At 42.1% G+C, this 18,037-nt stretch overlaps 2 protein-coding genes across 2 annotated transcripts; both read right to left on the reverse strand.

Annotated features, from left to right (window-relative positions):
* Window positions 1-4,650: 4,650 nt before the first annotated feature.
* drd5a (dopamine receptor D5a) lies at window positions 4,651-6,304 on the reverse strand. Its single transcript, XM_020086384.2, has one exon. The coding sequence runs from the start codon at window positions 6,170-6,172 to the stop codon at window positions 4,790-4,792; it is 1,383 nt and encodes a 460-aa protein (XP_019941943.1). The 5' UTR covers window positions 6,173-6,304; the 3' UTR covers window positions 4,651-4,789.
* Window positions 6,305-8,310: 2,006 nt separating this feature from the next.
* otop1 (otopetrin 1) lies at window positions 8,311-16,183 on the reverse strand. The gene is made up of 6 exons (XM_069511018.1): window positions 15,130-16,183; window positions 14,776-14,912; window positions 14,360-14,418; window positions 14,016-14,146; window positions 11,370-12,274; window positions 8,311-10,396 (listed from the first exon to the last, which is right to left on the reverse strand). Exons 1-6 carry the CDS (start codon window positions 15,500-15,502, stop codon window positions 10,226-10,228), a joined length of 1,776 nt encoding a protein of 591 aa, XP_069367119.1. The 5' UTR covers window positions 15,503-16,183; the 3' UTR covers window positions 8,311-10,225.
* Between the last annotated feature and the right edge of the window lie 1,854 nt (window positions 16,184-18,037).

Consider the following 18,037-nt stretch of genomic DNA (forward strand, 5'->3'; position numbering starts at 1 on the left):
TGTAGATGGTCGTTTGTTTTATCATCATGGTTTTGATGAGTGTGCATATATTATTAGTGTTACAACAGCTTTAATGAATGGGGAGAGATGATAATATGAGAAAGCATATCTCAAATTCTGAAGTATTGGCTTCAGAAGATGCAGCAATATCACATTTTTCAGGCTCAAATGTGCATGTCTATTATTCAAGTGCTGATTATCTCTTGCTCATTAATGGCACGCCGCATTTTTGAATAACTTTCAGTGACAAGAAAAGAGAATGTGAGAAAGGGGCTGTAATGAGGGGGGAAAAAAATTGTCTTAATGCATCCGTACATCTAATGTCATCAGAACAGAGCAGGAGGTTTTGCTCCATCTGTCCGAGAGCTTGTTCCTGCCACTGACTGGACGAACATACACAGCGGACCTGTGGCCTCTTGGGGAAAGGGACACCAGTCTTGCTCTCCATTCAAGCTCGCTGAAAGTAACTCAAAACCACAGACTGCGTCAGAGATGGGAAAGGATGCGATGGCAGCGAGAGGTGAAAGGAGGAGTTTCAAAGAGCAATATCTTCAAAGCTGAGTTGTTCTTATACACATACGGAACAATGGTTTGGTGATCTGAATGAACCCTCTCCTTTAATAATGCACCAGAGCCTGAGAAAAGGAAGTTTCTTTTATCATGAGAATAAAACATGCATCATTAAAATGTCGGTGGTATTAAAAGAGTTGCAGCGCAAAGTGGAACATGGGAGTGTAGGTGTCTGGAGATGGGAGAGGAAGAGAGGTGGTGAAATGCTAATATTGACAAGGTTACTTCCAGGTCAAGTCTTTTCTTCACAATAATTAGGGCGCTCATTTACTCAACAGTCATGCAGCCACGATGAGTTCAAAGTGCTGTCACTCATTGTGTTTAACCTGGTCCTCTGAGGGGTGAGGCTAAACTGCCTCACCACTTTACCTTGGATGACTGAGATCAGTGAAGATAAAAAAGGAGAGTCTGCTGAGAACTGAGGAGAGGAGCTGGAGAAATGGCTCTCTCTCTCTCTCTCTCTCTCTCTCTGTGTGTGTGTGTGTGTGTGTGCAGTATGAGAGTAAAGAGACATTGAATAGAGATTCAGAACAAATATCAAGTAAGAGTAGTGCATCTTTGTGTTTGAATGTGTGTGTGCAGGACTAGAGAGAGTGATTTTGATGAATGCGTCCTGACGGATGGTGTAACACCCCTAAGCCTGCCCCCACTGCCTCTCCAGCTCTCCTGTCATGGCTGAATATCGAGGTCAAACCACCTTCCATATCTGTTCTACGCCACAAGGACACAACCAGAAATCCAGTAAACACCTCATACCCTCACAGTGCTGCTGTTTCATTAGTTTCATTTGTGATCGATACAAACATCTCTTATAGAATACAGAAGTTATGCTTTTGGGAATTTTATATTATGACCTTCATATTGAATTCAACCTTTTATTTTTTATGTTCAGTGTCAAACTGCATCAGTCTGATAAAAAAAAAACCTTTGCACTGGTGGTGTCCGTGAGTTTAATCACAGGGTGAAGAGTTGTCATTGAAACATCACCTACACTGTCTGATCCCTCCCTCCCCTCCTGTCCGTCTTTCATCCCAATGGAGGATCACTGATCATCAACTGGACGGAGGTGGGAGGTGAACTGGTGAAGCGCGGCCTCCATGTTGGATGTGGTATGAACTTACTGAAGCACAGCCACAGGGCCTCAGTGAACACAGGCTAGTCTTTATTTCATTTAATATGATTCCCTTGGCAGCCGTGCAATTTTCTTTTGCCTCTGATGAGGAAAATGGGAAAATAATAAGAGGTGTCATTTAGAGTTACAGCAAATTACATGTGTCCAATATATTTCCCTCATTCAGTTTCATATAATAAGTGTTTTTTTGAACTTCTTTTTAAACATTTTTAATAAACTCACCCTCAACTACTAAAAACTATGTGAATAAACTTTGTATCTTTGAACAGTAGAATCTAAGTATATTTTAGGGGGCACATGTACTTTACTTGGGTATTACTGCTTCGTCACTCTATTGCACTTTTAACCCCAACACTAAGTTAAAAACAATAGTTAGAAGTGACTTTACAAACTGTATAAAATATAATGCTGTTTATACAATATATTTCAGTGTATAAAGTGGTTAAAATGAATAATATTTCACTCAGCTATAGTTAACAATGCTGTGTATACATTGCCTTTTGTTGAAATATTCTTATAACTTAAATCATACATATAGAATGCTGCTCTACATTTCAAAGACAAACTCTAAACTTTTACTCTACTATATTTAACAGATAAAGAGTTTACATTAAAAACATATGCTGTCCCAACAAAGAACAACAAATTGATGCAGAATAAACTACCTACACTGTATAATTAAAAACTCAACACTACAACAGTAAATACTAAAGAAATTATACATTGATGCACTTTTTATATAATAGTATAAGTACATTTTGCTGATAATATTTATGCACATAATAATGATAATTGTAATAGTTGAAAGCAAGTCTTATTCATAATGAACGGTTGTTACACGTTATATTGGTACTTTTACTTAAGTTAAGGCTCTGGATACTCCTCCCACCACATATGTCAGATAAATGAATGAATGAACACAACATCAGGTGTCACATGGGTTAACGTGAAAACCAGGATTCAGAGAAGGAACACATCAAGTTTAAAAAAATTCAAATTGAGTTATCTTTTGGAGGATTAATTATCTTGTTTTTCATGCTGTACGGGAACATGTTATAGCAAATGGCTTCCTTATGGTTTGCAGACATAATGTAGATCACTGTGGCTTCTGAGATAAATGAGACAGATCGGTCTTTTATCAATTTACCAAATACATTTCATTTATCTAAAGATGACAATAAAATAAAAAATTCAACTTTGCTTTCAAGCATCAACAAATAAAGTTAATCTTAGGGAAATGACAAGACAGGGATGCATAGACTGAGTTACAAGTATTTTTTTATATTTATTAATCTTGTTTCACATGTAAAAAGCTACATAATTTATGTGTTAACACATATATAAGAGAGAAACAGAGAAGCGGTTTTGTTTTGTGGTTGACAGAAAAGCTGAATTGACAGATGCTGTTGGCAGTTCAACAGAATGTGGTCACTCAGGTATTGTGTGTTAGGACAGGGCAATATGATCAGAGGCCAAGGAAAACAGAGCTGCTTCCTGTTTGCTCTTTTTTATTACTTTACAGCTGGCGGAACCTCTGAATGACGGTCAGACTGTATTGAAGGGACTTAGAGGAGCAGCAGCCTATTAGTAAGATGCTCACCGCACAATATCCCCAGTTTGAGTCTGGGGACCTCTGTTGCACGTCGTCCATCACTGTCTCTCTGTGCTAATATTTCCTGTCACTCTCTACCAGCAGTCTGTCCAAAGGTGGTAAACAACTGACAGGGAGATCTAGAAAACAAACAAGACACAGAACAAGTCCGAGGTGGACATGAGATGATAGCAAAGTACAGCTGAGACGCAAGGGGAAACTTGAGGTGAAAAATCCTACAACCCTGCAAAGTTTCATGTCACCTTCAGGAAGATACCAGAGCACGCTGTTCCTCTCAGTATGACAACATTTTATTTGACAAATGATGACACACTTCACTGTTTAAAGGACAGTATACATTCAGATCAGGTCATCTGTACAGTACAAAGATAAGAGAGATGTGGGAGAGGTGATGTATGACATCCAGTTGTGTTGGCCCAGCAGCCTCGCGTGTGTGTAGGCTTTCTATAGCAACCATTCCTCTAGCTGACAATTGGCTGCAACCTTATTGTGTCTGAGTTATTGATTTGCTCCTCGACGTCTTTGGTCATATCGGACAGTCTTTATTCCCGCCTGTCTTTTGTTTCTCGCCTGTGGTTGTGAAAGCAGAAGCGTTCTGTAATTTTCAATACAAATTATTTGTTTTGCATTAATGGTGCCGGTATAAACAGACTCACTTTTCACAGCATTAGATTTTGTGCCTTTACATCATGTTTTGCTTCATGAAAACCTCCTGCCATCGAAGCCGGGGTCAGACTGCATACAAATCCACGTGGTGCAGAGCAGGTGCGCTAGAGGAGTCACTGGGGGTGGGTGCAGTGGGTAAACACTGTAATACTGCATTTGGCATCATGTAACTTATAAGCTCCATACGACACATTCCACTCATGTCTCCAAAGTCGTCTTTGAATAAGCTATAAGGCGCTGAAATGACTGCATTTGAGTAGAACTATCTGGATTGAACTGTCTGTAAGGCTGCCCTCACTTTTCATACTCAGTGGAAAGGCGGCACTGGATACACATGAGGTTTGTAAAGCAGCAAAAGGTTTTCCTTCATAAATCCTCAGTGAGTCTTTACAACATTTCCCCCTCCACGTGGATGAACATGAGACGTGGACGCTCTGAGTAAAGCCTTCCAGTAAACAACAGCTTCAACAACACTTAACCTTTGAACTAATGAACACAGACTTCACTTGCCATGTAAATAAACACCTACACATTACTTTTTTTCAGAACAGGACAACAACATCACATCTCATATTTGACAAAAAGCTGAGGCAGCGCAGGCTGCAGAGACACTCTGCTCAAGTGTCCATGACCAAGTCACTGTAGACTCCCCCACCAGTCGCAAAGGGCCGCTGCTCAGGAGCTCAGAGGACCCTGACCCATGTGGGCCCCTTGTGGAGAGGAGCTTCTGGGGCAAAGGAGCTGAATAAACGATATGGCATTATTATCAATACATCCAATTACGCACGGGGAGACATAGAAAGTAGGAGTCAGTGTAATCCATTAGGTGTGAATGGTGACATCCTGTCCAAACTGATGTCTGCCTCGCAGTCTTCCAGGTCACAGACCGAGTCGGTGGCGTTGTCGTTGTTGTGAGAAAACTGTGAAATCCTGTCGAAGGTCTCTTCGTGCTCAATACATTCAACCACGTTGGGGATCATGTTGACGTAGGCGTTTGCGATTTCCTTGTGGATGAGGGTATCTTGGTTATATGAGACCAGCTCGTTACTAATGTTTACCGTTTCCACCGGGGTGTTGGAGCAGAAATAGCGACAGCCCAGGAGGCTGGCGAAAGCCTTTCTGAACTCGGCGTTGAAGGCGTAGATGATGGGGTTGAGGGAGGAATTGGTCCAGCCGAACCACACGAAGACGTCGAATGTCGTCTCGCTGACGCACGGCAGACCTGCGTCCCGGTCTGTGGCGGGCCTGTCGCAGAACGGGACCATGCAGTTTAGGACGAAGAAAGGTAACCAGCAACACACAAAGACACCCATAATCACCGACAGAGTTTTGAACACTTTGGTTTCCCGTTTGATCGAGGTTTTCAAGGTGTTGTGATGTTGGCACTCTATTCTGTTGGTTCTGCAACTTTGCGCGTGTTCTGCTGCTCTCTCCAGGGAGGCTATTCTCCTAATTTGTATCTGTGCAATCCGGTATATGCGGGTGTAAGTCACAATCATAATCGCCACGGGGATATAGAAACTTATCAAAGAGGAGGATATAGCGTACTCTCTGCTCAGGCTGGAGTCGCAGTTTTCCTCTACCTGCCAACGCGTGGAAGAGTTGTGCGCCCCAGCCATGTCGTCCGCGCTGGCTTTGTGCCAGTTTAACTGCACCGGTATGAATGAAATGAGCACAGACAACGTCCAAGTGATGCTTATCATGACAAAGGCAACTCGCTGGGTCATTTTCCTCTCGTAGCGGAAGGGGCTTGAGATGGCCCAGTATCTATCCACGCTGATAATGCAGAGGTTGAGGATGGAGGCGGTGGAGCACATAATGTCAAAAGCGACCCAGACGTTACAGAAAGTGCCGAAGGGCCAGTATCCCGCCACCTCTGCCACAGCTTTCCATGGCATCACCAGGACGGCCACGAATAAATCCGATAGAGCCAGGGAGACGATGAAAATGTTGGTGACTTTTGTCCGCAGGTGCCGAAAGCGCAGCACCGCGGAGCAAACCAGTATATTCCCCAGGAGGGTCCATAGGATGAGTAGGGACAGCAGACAGCCCGTCACTGTGCGCACCACCATATCCTTCCCCCCTTCGCTTGTTGCCTCTGTTTCGGTGCCGTTCCACATAATCTCTCCTTGGGGTGCCGGCACAGAGTCAATCCCCTGCACCGATGAGAGGTACTTGGCTGGGTTCTCCATCTGTCTCTTCAAGTACAACTGCAGTCCATCGCTCCTTGCGCGGGGACAGGCGCAGTTATCAGCAACTCACTGCATAGTCCCCATTGACCCGCTCGGCTGCCAGCCTGGTGAGAAGTGCGGAACAGACGGAGGGAGAGGAGAGAGCGCGTTAAAACTGAGCCGAGCGACGTGCCAGGTGCGCTGATGGGCTGAAGCGCAGCAGGCAGTGGCGAGCGCATGTTGCAGCCTGGTCGGTCCAGATGTCTGTCCTACAGGCTGCTTCAGTGGATCCCTTAGTCCGAGAGGCGCTGTGTGGATGAGGAGGGAGTCCTCCCAGCCTGACGCACACTAACCTGACCAGGGCTGGGCGCACAGTCCATCACACGTCCTCTGTGCGTGTCGTTGCGCACAACAGTGCGCTGTTCTATAGGAGTGTGAGAAAATCCTCAACATTTTTTGAGGTTTTTCGTCGGAAGAAAATTGTGTAATTGTGTAGCCCAATTAACACTGTGTGATTAAAAAGTCAAATTCGAGAGGTTTCTCTTATTGTGTTTAATCTATCCTCCGATGCGCATTGTTTGACATCACATAATGCCGCAGTCTTGGAGGTGAACAATGATTGTGCTTGATTACATTTAGTAACGTTAATATATTTATATATATGATGTGTTTTCTGTATTTTAGGTTGTAAACGTATTAAACCATACGTATATTTATTTTAACTAGAAATGAGCCTCGCAAGCACTTAGAGCTGTCCATGGTCCTGAAAACAGCAGAAAGCCTGGAGCATAGTATTTCCATCTATCTATCTATCTATCTATCTATCTATCTATCTATCTATCTATCTATCTATGTATCTATCTATCTATCTATCTATCTATCTATCCATCTATCTATCTATCTATCTATCTATCTATCTATCTATCTATCTATCTATCTATCTGTCTATCCATCTATCTATCTATCTATCTATCTATCTATCTATCTATCTATCTATCTATCTATCTATCTATCTATCTATCTATCTGTCTGTCTGTCTGTCTGTCTATCCATCTATCTATCTATCTGTCTGTCTGTCTATCCATCTATCTATCTATCTATCTATCTATCTATCTATCTGTCTGTCTGTCTGTCTAAACCTTCTATGATTATTGACACTGTTTACTGCCTTGAACCGTTAATGAGCATAATTTTGATTCATACTTGCAGCACCGTAAGTCATACTCCTCATGGCTCAATGTTAAAGTATTTTCAGACATATCTTTAATTCATTTTTAGATATAAAACGTGAAAGGCTGATGTGTGCAGCTAAATTGAAAAAAGCCACTTAGATATTTCAAACTGGTTGGAAATATCTATCTGTTTTAGAGTATCTCTAAACCTTTATTTCCCCCGGACGTCCGCAGACTGGAGGTCACAGCTCAGCCACTTTTTTCAGAATTGTGTGAACAGGTGAGTCACATTCACACTCTCTGCGGTCACGATAGCCAGGAGTTCCGAGCCATGCGTCGTGCGCTGTCGTGCGTCTGTGGAGCAGCAGCGGCAGCGGCAGCGGCGTTTCCGGCTCTGAGACCTCGCGGTTATTTTTAGACGTGTCTATGTGCCTGTCAAATCGTTCTGACTCTACGTCAAAATAATCCCCCCGACTCTCGATGCCAAATTCTCTGGAGTATAACCTATAATCTCAGGATGTCGTGTCAGCAGGCAACCTGATTCGAACACAACGTTTACTTCGGTCCATGCAGATGTTGCTGCAGATGTTACCACAGCCACTGAATGTATGTGCGTAAGTCAAAAGTATGACGCTTATGTGCGTGTTTGCTCAGATGGTGCTGGCAAAAATGCGTCATTATGAAGAATATCGTAGCTGTGGTAAAGACAAAGAAATCCACCGATCATTGTTCGTTGATATGAAGTCACAACCTGGAGGCACAGTTGATGCTTTTTTGTTCTATTGCATTAATTTGTTTCTGTGACTTGATTTATTTTATTTAAAAGCACTTTGTCTCGAGAAATTTTCATGGCACCAAAACGCAAGCTGCAGTCCCGATAGCACAATTCTGTGGCGCCATCCTGTGGTGCGAACGTGTATTACAACTGCACCGAGAAGACTCAGGGTGAAAGGGAAAGAGGCAAATGTCAACAAAAGAGATGTGGAATATGAAAAAGCAAACTATCGTTTATTTCGATATACATTCATTACTATAGTACAAATCATTACATATGAGCACCATTTCATTGGAATCTCGCAAAATTGTATCACAGTTTCTGGATGATTCTGATCGGCAAGGTAGTATGTACAGAGAATATTACAGTTTGCACCTAACACACAAGAATTTTACCATTACTTGGCACATAGCGAGGATACATACAGCAGGTAGCACCAGGTTGAGAACTATACATTGATTTAACACATTGTACAGTACAACTATACAGTATATTTGTGCTTTATATAAAGAAGTGATGTCACTGACTGTAATGTTTTTATTGCAGATTCTTCGAGTGTAAACATACAATATCTGCTCTGGCATAATAATTCTGGAACTAGGAGTTGTACAGGTCTGCATAGGCCACCTTGTGTTTCTTAAAAATGTTTCACCTGGCAGAACTGAAGAAGCCTCTAGAACGAGAGGTGGAAAGACTGAGAATCTTTAAAATAACTACTTACATACAATATTCATCTTTTTACCAATGTAGATGCACCTGATTTGAACATGTTAAACCACAATCTTTTCACGTTCACATACATGAATTCAACATGTTGTAGGTTCATCAATTGGAAATGATAGTAAATGTTTGATCTGGTCTTGAACTTTTTAATATAAATTGGATACAAATCACAGTGTATAACAGTGCTATACAGTATTTTACCAAAACCTTTCATTCAACTTGACTTTCAGGATGACACTGATGAAAGTTCACTGAGAGATGCAGGTGTTTCTGAGAACTAGTATCCAACTCATAAAGATTATTTAATATATAGAGCTGTTATAATGGTGTGTTCAGACAAAATTCTCACATGAGTAAGGTCGCTGGACTGATTTTGGGGTCATTGGGGGACTGACTAACTAAATGGGTCAGGGTTAAGTAGCCAATGCTAGAGCTAACTCCGTTCATATAAGTAGAAAGTGGGCTGAAAAATAGCCAACTTATGTTTTCTATAAACTGCAGACGTTTTGTATATATTGTGGTATCTGGTGCCCACAGGAAAGAAGTTGGTCCTTCATTCATGATTCCTAGTGACATGCGTTGAATCTCAACACCGATGAGCTGAGACGTTATCATTTCGTGTAGACATGTATTTTCTTCTATTCATGTCGTTGCATTGATTTTGCATGTAATTGTGCCATGGGAAAAATTGGCTTCACTTTGGTCTAAACACACTGAGAGATTCTTACTATTCTAGTAGCTAAAGTGTTGCATAACATCCATCAAACTACATGAACTACTAAGTAAAGAACATGAGAACGATTATCCATAAAGTGTATGCACATTTTAAATGCAGATAAAATGTGTGTCAAGTGGTAAAAACAAGCCGTCATGGCTCTGTTAAATACAGCACTATTTCCTTATTAAATGCATTAGACTAAAGGTGTTTCAGTGACTTGTACATTTGAGAAATTAAAATCAAGTGAGAAGTCTATTCTCCATTGTCAATTTCTAATATAAAACAATACAAAATGTTTGTGTAGTATTCGCTCTATGTACAATTTTGACAGATGCACCAATGAGAAAAACTTCTACTGATATGTAATTATAAATCAAAAAGTACACTGGTCTTTTTAAATCACTGGAAATCAAAGGTTCTGTTCATCACCATCTACAATAGGCCTTGTGTTTTACAAGGAATTTCTTCAAGGAACGCAGGTGAGCAGGTTCTTCCTCTTCTGCTATCTCCACACCAAGGGATCTACATTTTTGTTTGCCTCTGCAGCTTGTTTTCAAGTCTGTTGGAGTGTGACCGTGACTGCCTCCTGAACGGTTGACCTGCGCTATGAGACACTCTAGGGGAGCTGGTGGTGACAAGTGTTCCCGTGCATGTTACCTGGCATTGTCAGTCATCTGCCAAATATTTCAGACCCTGCGGAACACCTCGAAGAGGGAGGCAACTGAGTGCATGCGGTAGAAAAGGTTCAAGGGGATGGCAAAATTGAGAACTGTCGTCCATATGCTGAAGCCGAAAGTCTCCTGTTCCAACCCGTTGTCGTACTGTGGCCGGCAGCCAAAGGCGGGAAGGATCCATAGCTGAAAGAGAGAATGGAACAGAATTAATTAAACCTGCATTCGCTGACTTCTGAGCCACTCGGGAGAAGCCTGACAATCTGTAAACAAAAGCCTGAAATATGATCACTTTTTAAAGCTGCTCAGTTTATACTACCAGAGGACACACTGCAACATTAGCATGCATTTGTCGTTTCTGGCCACCTGATGAATGTAAGTTTGATATTCACCCTCCTCATAGCTCTGTTTTGGTCTTCATCAACTCGTCTCTAACTTTGACTGTTCTAAATGCTGCACTGATAGTGTAGTGTAATGGAAGTTTTTACATTTGTGTATGTGTAGTTGCATGAGCAGACATGTATGTGGATGACTGACCAAAGAGTTGATCAAATTGTTAATCTAAAAGGGTTAACTTTAAGGTTTACGATGGTGGCTTAAGAGACTTGAGTTTTCTGGCCTCGAGAAACCAAAACTTTATCTCTTGGTATCTCTGATTGGGATCTCACAGGGGGGTCATCCACAGAACATGTAAACAAATGGACAGGATGTCTCCTCCACTGAGTGAAACTACAGGAGGGTAATAAATACCTTTGCATGCTTAGTGGGAGGGGGCTGAGAGTTATAAGAACACAGATTCTCCTATGTTCTTTGCTCATTTGTGCATGTCATTCAGGTGATATGTACTGATGAGTCCATCTGCAGATGCTGAATTAAACTTTCAGAAAGAAGTGTTTGACTTTGTGCTTGTTTCACAGAAATTGTCACCACAGTAGCCACAGCAGGTTTGATACAGTTCCTCTCTAAAAACATCTTTTACTCAAAAAAGATGGATGAGAGAAATGAGACCAAAGAGTATAGCAGCGAGCCGAACAACCAAAACAATCAGCTGACAGGTGGAAATGTAGATGGGTAAATCAGATTTGGATTTACATAAGCATTTAATATATATATATTATTTAGATACTTTACACTTAAACTTAAATTCATATATACTCACAGAGATGTTGCACATTATGAGGAAGACAGAAATATTCTTCAGGATTTGCCTCTTTATATTTGGAGTCTCCACAACTTTGCTCCCCACAGGCAGAGGTACCTCTGACGGTTTCCTCGGACATCTGTACACCTGCCCGCTCTCCTCCTGCTCATTCTCCATGGTAACGCAGGCTTTCTCTGGCGTCTCATAAGCTCGGTTGATGATGCCGTTGTATGGCGGGGCTAAAGAGGAGGTGACGGAGAAGATTTCGGGAGCAGACGGTAACTCTGGGTCCTCCCTCTCTCCGTCCCCTTGCTGGCGGTAAAGAGACTCTATGATGAAGAGGTTCTGCATGTATTTCTCCAGCACAATCAGCAGAGAGTAGAAGAAGTTTGTCCACAGGTACGGAGGGCTGCTATTGGTACTCAACACAGCCACAATGCTGCACCAGGACATGAGCCAGGAGCCAATAGAGGATCCAAACAGCAGCTCTGTGTCCAGCTGTCTCGACGGGTTCTTAGAGGTGTCCAGTGGTATGTGGTCCGCTCGGTATATGAGAAGACCTAAAGCCCCGGCAAAGCACATGAACAGTAGCATGACAATGCCGTAAATGTAGAACATGGAAATGGCAGACTGGCGTGTCTGAAGGGACTCCACATGGGTGATGTAGACCACCAGGATCCCGATAGTGCTGGCCAGGGCTAGCAGACCCAGGAGAGGGCCAACGGACAGGCCCCGGGTTTTGGTGGCCAACCTTTTCCGGTTTGAGGAAAGGTCAATGGTCCGCCCGATGTTTTTCCACATGACGAAGAGCATGGCAGAGACAAAGATGTGGTACTCGATGTTGAAGGGATAAAGATAGTAGAGGCTGCTGGTGAACATGGAGCAAGTGCTGGTGGTGCAGTTACAGAGGGGATCCGAGTGAACTGCAGAACAATGACAACAGATGCATATGCATTAGAGATATGGAAAAGTACAGCAACACATACAACCATTTTTATTCTGTCCCACATTAACCCTTGTTGTCAATCTTGAAAGACAGTATTAACAAAACCTATATCAAACTATCAAGACATAATACAGGACAGAGAAAGAAAATACTGGCATGCATATTAGAGTAAACATAAACATAAGATATAATAAATAGCACATATTTGATAGACTACTTAAGTTTATGTAATGTCAGTACTTCCCTCTGACATTAGAGTCAAATGGTATTATACTGCATTTAATCAAATCAATCAATCTATCAATAAATTAATCAAATTTTAATTGTTTAGACCATATTTACAAATCACAATTTGTCTTAAAGGGCTTAACAAGGTGTGACATCTTCTGTCCTTAACCCTCAACAAGAGTAAGTAAAAACTACCAAATAAAAAACATTAAATCTCAGAGAGCCACATGTGAGTGATCCCAGGATGAACAGAAGTGCAATAGATGTCGCATGTAACTGAACGTATAAACAAAACAGTATTTACAACATTGATTAGAAGAAACTGGTTGTAACATAATGGAGAAGTATGTTAGTGTTGAAGAATTTATACAGATATAAGAAAATGTCTGCTAGAGATGAAGGGAGCAGCAATGACAAATTAACTGAGGAGTTAATCACTCAAGTAGTGGTTCCCTTATTTGACTTGTTACAAAATGGTGTTAGTGCCCACTGTGAGGTTGAAACCAGTTCATCCAAGAAGAGTTTTTTTTAAATGTGTGAAAATGATTATTCAGTGATTGATGAGTAAAATAAACAGACATTAGAGAGTGGACTAAAATTATAAACTTGTGTGGCTGCTGCAGAGGTCCCGACCCTCATGTTGGACACCTCTGATCTACACTAATGCAATCCCAATGATTTGGTCCATCGCAACAATAAAGCCCGATCGTTAGGGTTAAACTAAATTCAAAACAAAAGATTGCCCTGTAATCAGGGATGAGCAAAGATTGGGGTATTTATGAAATGTCTTTTAACTTGATTATTTATTTATTTGAAAACTTCAATTTAAAGTATTTTTAGTTCAATGAAACCACCCATGGTGGTCAGTAATCACGGGCCATATTTTCCTGATTTGAATTTCCCTCATTAGCTGAAAACCTGAGCATCTTAGACATTGGCGACAATACACGTTTTATTCTTACTCACTCCTTGTAAAGCTCTACCCAACATATACCTATAGAGACCATCTCAACAAAACCCTGCCTCCCCTCCCCTCTGCTATGGTCCTGCACCCTTTAATTAAAATGGGAACAACAGTCAGGGTGCAGCCAGCCTCACAGTCAGCCGGATATGAGGAGGAGCAAGCGAACCCCCCAACCCTAGGCTTAGATGTATCAGTTACTGTAATTGCAGCACCCTTGGGAGTAAGCAGCCTGGGGACAAAGCCGTCTGAGGTCAAGTGGGGGGTTGCCAAGGAGGGTGGTGGTGGCTGAAGTGTGGGGAAAGGGCCGGGAAGGGGGCCTCAGCACTAGCAACACTGTGTCTCCTGAAACCTAATAGAGAGATGCTCGACACAAACAAGACCCACCGGGCCTGCCGGGCTAACCTCCCTTCCCCTTGGAAACCGTAATCTCTTTCCTTTTTCTTTTATCCATTGACGTGAGAGCTCAAGTGGACTATTGTACTTTTCTTTCAGGTACAAGCCAGCAATCGACCCCTTGGCCCCTTACCTGTGGTGAGGTTTCCATAGCCTAGGGCAGAGAGTCTTCTCATATGGTTGTTCAAGAAGTGCTCGGCCTCTGACATCACACCGTTGCACCACAGGAGGAGATTTGTAAAGACTGCGTGGATTACACCGAACCTGAGGAAGCAAAGAGTTGCAAACAAGGTTGATGACCCATCATTTGATGGCATTTGGCAGTATTATGATAACATTAGTCTGTTTGTTTGTGGATGTAGATTTCATATTTTGCACATAATTTTTTGTTACTCGTCTAACATTTCATGACTCTGATAACATTGTTGATTTATTTAAAATGTTGTTTGAGTAAAATTCCGACATAATTTCACATACCTCTCAAATGTTTCAAAGCTCTTGATGACGTCCTTGATGTGAAACCAAAGAAAATGCACCTGAACACCAAAACAAGACACAGAACTTAAATATAAAAGGCAAAACCAAACATTACCCAAACTATAAATCGTTTAACTACAACTAAACACGTTTTATAACAGCAAAACCAACTTGGTTAAGTATTTAAGTCCCTTTACCAGCAGGATTTTTCTTGTCATATGCAGTACACTCACTTGATAACAGGGACAATGACAGGACTATATTGTTGCAGCAGCCCTGTCCTCTCCTCAGCAACAAAGAGCACATTATCCACAGACCTACCTGGTTAAGCGGTGCGCAGACAAAAAAAGACACAGTGTCCAACACTGCTGAAAGATTATCACCATATTGAAATGAAAGTGGGGCTGTAAACTTGCCTGTGCTATGGTGTGAGTTGCATGGATGACAGGATATACCCCGAGCACAGCAGACACACAAGACTGGTAGCCAACATAATGCCCGATTCGGAAAGCGTCCATAATGAGTGAGAGGAGCGCAAGTAGAGTCAAGCCACCTACCGAGAGAAAAAAAGATGTAGCGATCAAGTTATTATTATGACTGATGACAAAACCAACATTTATAGAGAAAATGTGTCACAATCACTCGAGAATTGTTGGACTCATGAACACTAAAATACTCCTCTGTAATCTCCACACACACAGACAGTACAATTATATTTGCCATTTTACGCATTTACTGCTGAGACACCGTGCGTAATGGCACAACCTCACCTCTTATCCAGCATGTGGTGGCGTGCACGTCTTTCTCGGTCCGCGTGTTCTTCTGTCTGTCCCGCACCAGGATGTACCACATCATCCAGATCAGCTGAAGGCTCATGAGGCAGGTGACGAAGGACAGAAAGTGCTCTTCCTTGACGAAGGGGTCATGGTGCGCGATCGCCAGCATCAGCGCGGCCCCGATCAGCAGCAGATTGGTCCCGTACTGACCGCTGAGGATCTCCGCGTTCTTCCTCGGGTAGTCCCCAGACAAGCTGAGTTTTAATTTGGCGAAAGTCTTCTTGTCCTGATCGGAGCTGGAGGACGAGGAGGAACTATGGCAGTACTTGTTCAGACACATAATATCCAGGCCGCTGTGTTCCACCATGGTGGGAGACGTAGAAAAACCGCAGAACCGAGAGAAGAGGAGAGTCAAAGCGGCGCGCTATAAGTGCATCTGAGGTGCGTAACCTGTTGCTCCAAGGTGGGGATTCAGACGGACAGGTACTGTGCCAAACATGTTCATTCAATCTTCCAGGTTCGGATCAGTGGCCATGCATAGTTTCAGTGTCCGGCCTCGCCGAGGATGGACTTGATAGATGCCATTGTCACCTTGAAACCCTGAAACTGAAATATGTTGTCGTGCGCCTCGCTGAGTCACTGAAAATGGGAGATTGCGTTTCAGTTCTTGGTGATCTCAGACCCCCGTCCTCCTGAAACCCCCATATGTTTCAGAGAAACCATTGGCTCGCCGTGCCAACCATTCACCGCATAAAGCAGCAAAAACACCAAGCACGGAATTATCCACAATAACAGAAAAAACCGATATGCGCCTGAATCCACCTTTTTAGAGCAGCTGCCAGCGCGTCTTTCCAAGTCTACTGAAATCCTCTCGGGGTGGCTATCGGATGTTAAAGTCTAGATCAAAAAAGAGGATGACATTTCACAAACCTGCGATTTCTGCAGGCTGGAGGGAAGTGACCTGTCCTGACTCAGAGCGCTTCAAATCCAAGTGCCACCTCCTCAAATCCTTATGTCCACTTGTGGTGGAGACATGGTTAAAAACGTTAAATCAGATTTCAATGGTGAAATTCACAATGGCTTCTTGTGAGGAGATGTACGTCAATAAATAGCCAGGGACGGATGAACACAATCAGCATGTGAAAGTCTGCTGACATAGACACGTCATCAGTGTGATGTGGATTGTTATTGGAGGGCTTGTATACACGTCCTTCATAGATAAACAGGCCTGTGATTGGTTTCAATTACAAAAAAATATATTATAAAGCACAACACATGAATGAAATTGATAGGCTCACATGCATTGTGATGGCTTCACAATAGTTCCTATCATGTCGCGGGACTCTTCTCAGTCCCTCCCAGTCCTCAGGGCTGAGGCTGCCTGTCCAGCAGCTTTTTAAGAAGTGGAGCAAGTTGGTGGAAAAGGGATAACAGTCATCAAGAGGGTTTTTGGTGCTTGATTAAAGCAAAACAATCTGTTAACTCTTAATGTGAGCAACACTTGTGTCTATCAATGCCAATTTCCTGAGTATTATATCTTATATTAGTGCATATTATTATCTATTTCACAATAAACTACCGCATACATCTATGGAAAAAAAGATACCACTTCAGATTTCACTTAAATCATCATCAATATGTGTGGCAGCCAATTGCTTGCAGTGTCTGTTGAATTTGATAAAAGAGCTTTATAGTTTAAAGAATAGACCGACATTTCACTTTCCCTATTAATAGCAAAATGTATCATCTTGAAGTGTTCTCTTGAGTTGTCAATTCGATAAAAATCTGTTTAAAAACGATTCAACAGTGAACCTTTTATTTTGTATTTTCGGACTGAGGTTTTTTTATTCAGAATAGTATAGGAGGTGTTGCAGACGGCCTTCAATCTGCGGTGCTCTCTGGATGACTGTGCGCCATTACGCACAGGAGCGTGTCTTCTGCGGGTGTTTTGACGGACAGTTTGACACTACCGTGGTTTGTTCAGGCCATTCAACACAATCTGTTCTAATTGTTCAAACAAACAATTCAAACATCAACTCTGTTTATTTTCCTTCAGTAGCACGAGGAGGAAAAAACAGACACTAAACCTCCCCTGTACGAACCGTTGGCACAGCCTTGGAGTAAAAAAACAAACAAATCCCAAACTGTGAATAGGGGGCGAACCATTTGCCTGTTTATCATGTGTATCTCTCTACACCACCATCACGTGCACCGGATAATTGATCGAGTTATGTTCTTTAACAGCTCATCTCGACACCATCTGCCGCTGAGTATCGATGTCTTGATCACAGACAATCAGCGCGATAAAGAAAGTAGTCTAACATCTGCGTGTTCTCACAGAAGTTTAATGGGCGACTGATGAAGTCTTAACATTTTGATTAAAATGATTGATTGATTTGGAAGCATCCTCCCACCTCGCTGTTTGAGGAGCATCAACCCCCCCCAGTAGACACTGATGGCAAATCATTGACACCCTGACTCACTGTATATGAGCTTTATTATCAACTGTAAAAACAAAAGCTGGAAAACTGTTTCCATCTCGTTATAGTTTACAGAGGGAAATGTGTTTACTACACATTTCATTACATTGAACTAACAATATATATTTACTTTAAAGATTTTACCTAACAAATGATAACCCTATGAAATATATTATATAAAATACTAGTCCATGCAGCTTCACTTTGATACATCTACATGTTTCAATGCTTGATGCATCACTGCTAACACTAATATGGAACATATAAAGGAAACACTGCAAGCTCTCATTCTGCATCACTGGTTTGGATCAGTACATTTTCTAAAATAATAAATCTGGACTTTTAAAGTCAGGACATCTACTTGTGTAAGTGTGTATTTTTATATGCATGTTATGTTTCACAGGAATATGAAAGGTTTATCC

This window comes from Paralichthys olivaceus, chromosome 2, assembly GCF_024713975.1.
Source record: "Paralichthys olivaceus isolate ysfri-2021 chromosome 2, ASM2471397v2, whole genome shotgun sequence".
Taxonomy (NCBI): domain Eukaryota; kingdom Metazoa; phylum Chordata; class Actinopteri; order Pleuronectiformes; family Paralichthyidae; genus Paralichthys; species Paralichthys olivaceus.

Bases quoted from the DNA above. Each gene is read 5' to 3' on its own strand.
- drd5a (XM_020086384.2), bottom strand. From the start codon at position 6,172: ATGGAGAACCCAGCCAAGTACCTCTCATCGGTGCAGGGGATTGACTCT.
- otop1 (XM_069511018.1), bottom strand. From the start codon at position 15,502: ATGGTGGAACACAGCGGCCTGGATATTATGTGTCTGAACAAGTACTGC. The intron at 14,913-15,129 runs GTGAGGTTGTGC...TTCTCTCGGTAG, and splicing joins CACCACATGCTGGATAAGAG to GTGGCTTGACTCTACTTGCG. The intron at 12,275-14,015 runs GTAAGGGGCCAA...ATTGTTCTGCAG, and splicing joins CTATGGAAACCTCACCACAG to TTCACTCGGATCCCCTCTGT.